Source organism: Octopus bimaculoides, chromosome 8 (genome assembly GCF_001194135.2).
Source record: "Octopus bimaculoides isolate UCB-OBI-ISO-001 chromosome 8, ASM119413v2, whole genome shotgun sequence".
NCBI lineage: Eukaryota > Metazoa > Mollusca > Cephalopoda > Octopoda > Octopodidae > Octopus > Octopus bimaculoides.
The window spans coordinates 55,341,299-55,346,118 of record NC_068988.1 but is presented as its reverse complement, the minus strand read 5'-3'; the positions used below and the strand labels follow the sequence as shown (position 1 = coordinate 55,346,118).

The window sequence follows — 4,820 nt, the reverse complement described above, 5'->3', positions numbered from 1 at the left end:
GAGTGGTTGGCGTTAGGAAGGACATCCAGCTGTAGAAACTCTGCCAGATCAGATTGGAGCCTGGTGCAGCCATCTGGTTCACCAGTCCCCAGTCAAAACTTCCAACCCATGCTAGCATGGAAAGCGGACGTTAAACGATGATGATGATGATGATGATGGTATAAGTAGATAGATAGATAGATAGATAGATAGATAGATAGATAGATAGATAGACAGACAGACAGACAGACAGACAGACAGATATGAATATATATTTGCATACTTGTATATGTGACAGTGTACTTGCAAAATATGGCAAGAGATCAAGACAGAAACCTGAACTGCCAGAAGAGACCACAGAATATGTTTAATAAATATACATTACCTTTACAATATCCTATAAATTCTTCTTCCTTTTCGTAATGTTCTCGATGTACTTTTACATGACATCCTGGAAAAGATAACATTTAATCACATTTACTTAACAGCGCTTTAATAATTTCTTTCCATATTTTGTTGGGTATGGGAGTAGAGACATGATATAATCTCTTCATTACACCTGTTTTCATACTATCAGTGGTTCTTAACCTCTAAAATCAATTTTTACTACCTCATTAACATTTTTAACCTATCCTAAAGCTAGATATGTAAATATCCATCATTGGCATCTTTATTCTAATTCTTTAGAAGGAAGAAAGAAAGTTTCCACATTTTGGGGAGGAGGGAGACATGATACAATCTCTCCATTACACCTATTTTCATACTATCAGTCATTAACCTCTAAAGTCCATTTTTACTACCTCATTAACATTTTTAGCCCATCTTAAAGTTAAATATGTAAATGCACACATCATTACCATCTTTATTGTAATTCTTTAGGAAAGAAGGAAAGAGAGACGGAGGAAGGAAACAGCACAAAAAACAGAGGGGGGAGAGAGAGAGAGAGAGAGAGAGAGAAAAAAAAAACATACTTATCCTTACCACAAATACATATTCTGGGTAACAACATCAGTTGATACTCTGACAGACTTCCCTTTAAAAATAGTTAGACCTTATTGTCTAAACATAGAATTTGTTTGGTATTTTTGTTCTTTTTTTTTTTTTTGCTTGTTTCTATTTCTAGCATAGCTATGTGGTTAAGAAGCTTGTTTTTGCCACCATGTGGTTTTGGGTTCAGCGCCACTGCAGAGTACCTTGGGTGTCTTTTACTATAGCCCCAGGCTGACAAATGAATTGGGAGCGAATTTGATAGATGAAAACTGTGTGTGTATGTCTTTTTTTTTTTTTTTTTTTCCCTCCCCCACTGCCTGACAACTAGTGTTGCTTTGTTTACATCAATGTAAATAAGAAGTTCAACAAAAGAGATCGATAGAATGAGCACCAGCCTTAAAATAAAAACTGGTGTCAATCTGTTCGACTAAACCGTTCAAGGCAGTACCCCAACATGGGCTCAGTGCAATAATTGAAACAAGTAGAAGATAAAAGAAATCATTGCCAGACTCTGAAGATTTTGGGGAGTGATTGATGTTAATCTTCTCAACTGACAATTAGTCCATATCTATTATTACTCAATACTAATAAAGGTTGCAAGGTATTGAATTAGCAGGATCATTAGTATGCCAGGCAAAATGCTTGGTGCCATTTCGCCAGTCCTTACCATTGTGGGTTCAAATGCTAGTCAGGTCGACTTTGCCTTTCATCCTTTCCAAGTCAATAACATACATTCCAGTTAGGGGTCAATATAATCAACTAGCTTCCGCCCCAAACTTGCTGGCCTTGTGCCAAAATTTGAAACCGATATCAAATGAGACAGTAGGGTGACGAGCATGCCAGGTAAATATGTTTAGTGGCACTTTGTCTGTCTTTACATTCTGAGTTCAAATTCCTCCTTGCCTTTCATCCTTTCGAGGTCAATAAAATAAATAGCAGTTCAGGAGTGAGGTCCCCTGATATCGCTGGCTTTGTACCAAAAATTTGAAACCGTTATTAAAGGTGGTAGGGTGGTGAGCTAGTAGAATCGTTAGCACGCCAGGCAAAATGTTCAGCGGAATTTTGTCAGTCTTTATGTTCTGAGTTCAAATTTCACTGGGGTTGACTTTGCCTTTCATCCTTTCAGGGTTAATAAAATAAATAGTAGTTCAGTACTGGCATCCTCTGATATTGCTGGCTTTGTACCGAAGATTTCAAACCAATGTTGATGGAGGTTGTCTGGGGAAGTTCTCCAGCTGAACCTAATCCGACTACTTCATTAATGGATTAGCAAACAATTGCTGAAAACATGCTGAGAAAGCAAACTTATATGGCTTAAATGGTAGATTATGAAGAGACAGTGGTAGCTTGACAAAGTGTACTTACGCTTGCATTCTAAAGCTGCGGGAGGGTGTATCACGTGCCAGACAGGCTTGTTACAAGAATCACAGGTCGCAGGGATACGGTAATGAATTGGAATTAGGTCATGTCCTTTGTATGAGAAACCCGTTCGATCCTGCAAATGGAAAAAAAATTAATAAAAATTAATTATATAAAGAGTCAAGACTATTGAAAAGGTTGCAAGATGCAGCGAAAATTTTAGGAAAATAAAAATAAGAAATAAGTGGAAATTTTACCGGTGAGTGTGTTAAATTTTAAGGCACAATAAGAAAATGACTCTCCCCAGACACAACAGAATTATATAAAGAACAATTATAAATAATGAGTGGATTAGTAGAAATCATACAGTGATGAAATAATTATCTTCCAGTATTTATTTCTGCTAATGATCTGAGTTCAAACTCTGCTAATGTACACATTGCTCTTTGTACCTCCAGATTTTGTTTTAATAAGCATCAGTTATGTACACAGGTAGATTCAATCAGCAATATGCTTTCCCTATAAATTTGGGCCAACATAAAGAATCATGGTCATATTGTTAAGAAGCTCGTTTTGCAACCACATGGTTTAAAAGCAGTGTTTCTCAACCATTTTTTTTATCTAAGATCCCCTTTGCTTTTTATTTTGGTCGAGTGGACCCTCCTAGCCATTCAATGATTTAAAAAAATCCTAATATTAATTAAATATTATTAGGAATTGTACAAAAATAATTCTTAAAATATTTTGTGTATTGTAGATGCATAAGTAATTTATTGGAGATAAATTTTAACAAACTCTTATATGGTCCGAAGGGCCATATGGACCCCAGTTGCGGACCACTGTTTTAGAGTATTTAACATGTAAGATGCATAAGTTGTACAACACAGGCCATGAGACAGATCAGCTGCTTAATGCATGTTATGTGAAACTAGAGAATATTGCAAAACATAAGTTATTGTATGCTATGTACAATTACAACTCTAACATTATATGGGTCATAGATGAAAGGGCTGGCAATTGCATAGCAGTCGTACAACATTAAGTACAAAGACTGCTATCATATTTGATAGCATATAAGAAACTGCTTTTTCAAAAAAAAAAAAAAAAAAAATTTTAAATAAGACAAAAAAGAAACACATCAGGTCTTATATGCAAAGTTAAATCTTCTCTAATTTTGTCCCTGACACTCACTACTAGAGGCTTATTTTAAGCCAGACTGTCTCTTCTAATTAGCCTGACTCTATATGTCCAGCTGTACTGCTAACTTTTTATAAGCTGTAATTCTTTCTGATATAGTTAGGGGACTTTTGTAATGTTTTGTAATATACTGCTATTTTAACCCTTTAACGTTTAAACTGGCCATATCTTGCCAAAATATTCTACTTATTTTATGTTCAAACCAGCTAAATCTGGATTCTCACACCTGTCGTACAATGCTGTTCTAAGAATAAGCAATCACATTGTCAAAACCTCAGAGCTATGAGATAATGCATGATTTATTGAGAACAATGCAAATGAATAAGCATTGCATTTGACAGAATAATCTGAATGCTAAAGAGTCAAATATTGCAAGCTTTAATGCACTGAAAACATTTTCCCTGAATATGCAATGTTGAAATGACAGCGCAGCCAATATGCCATCAAATGTGGAGTACAGGATGGGCCATGCAAATGGAAACAGCTGTTACACAGACTATAAGATATAAGGATAGTCGAAAGTCACAATGCAGACATCATGAATGCTGGTATCATGATGTTACATTAAGATGAGTGTCTGACAGCAACTATTTAAGAGTAGGATGGTTATAAGATACAGTAAATTTGTAGTTATCTAGACACGTTATGTAGTTTCAACATGAGAAAACATGTCATTTCTGATGCATACATGCAAAACATCTGGTGCACTTCTCACACAGACCAAACTCAGCCTGGGGACAGTATTTCTTCACAAAACATTTCTTAGTCACCAAAATCTAATATAACTCAAACCAACAAAAAAGTCTCTATGTGGTCGTGTGAGCTGCAAGAAATAGCAGTCAAATCTCCATTTAACTGTATCTTAATAATCAAAAAAAAAATAAGAGCACAGCCCTAGATATTCCTGAAAAAAACAGGAAGGTCGTTCCTGAAACATCGTTGATCACAAGTCTACTTGATCAGCTCTGTCCTGGGGTTAAACAAAAAAAAAAAACAAACAAACAAACGAACAGCCACTGACCTGACTTTCTTGTGCAGTCTCGCCTGGTTTTATGTTTTCTCCTTCTGTTGCATAGAGAATCTGGAATAAAAAAAAAAATTAACTGATTAGTAAACATTAACAAAATAACAACTAGTCACGAAACACAATTAACTGGTCAATAAACATTTATTGGAAAAAATCAATTGGTCAATAGGAAACTGGAATCATTTTGGTCTTACCAAAGCATTTTTATTAGTTTTTTTTTATTAGTTTACTCAATATATTTCAGTTCTGCCATATGAAGATTTAGCAT

The 4,820-nt window shown here is 35.3% G+C and overlaps 1 protein-coding gene across 3 annotated transcripts in view; it reads right to left on the bottom strand.

The window, feature by feature from the left end:
* Positions 1–4,820, bottom strand: part of LOC106876226 (rho-associated protein kinase 2) — a 204,609-nt gene that overhangs the window by 13,434 nt on the left and 186,355 nt on the right. For all 3 annotated transcript variants that reach the window (XR_001410211.2, XM_014924712.2, XM_014924703.2), the window contains exons 31-33: positions 4,547–4,606; positions 2,335–2,464; positions 365–430 (exon numbers count right to left, since the gene is read on the bottom strand). Coding sequence is in view for 2 of the 3 variants with exons in the window: in XM_014924712.2 (XP_014780198.1) it covers positions 365–430; positions 2,335–2,464; positions 4,547–4,606 (256 nt within the window). In the remaining variant the exon portion in view is untranslated. The remainder of the gene's footprint in view (positions 1–364; positions 431–2,334; positions 2,465–4,546; positions 4,607–4,820) is intronic.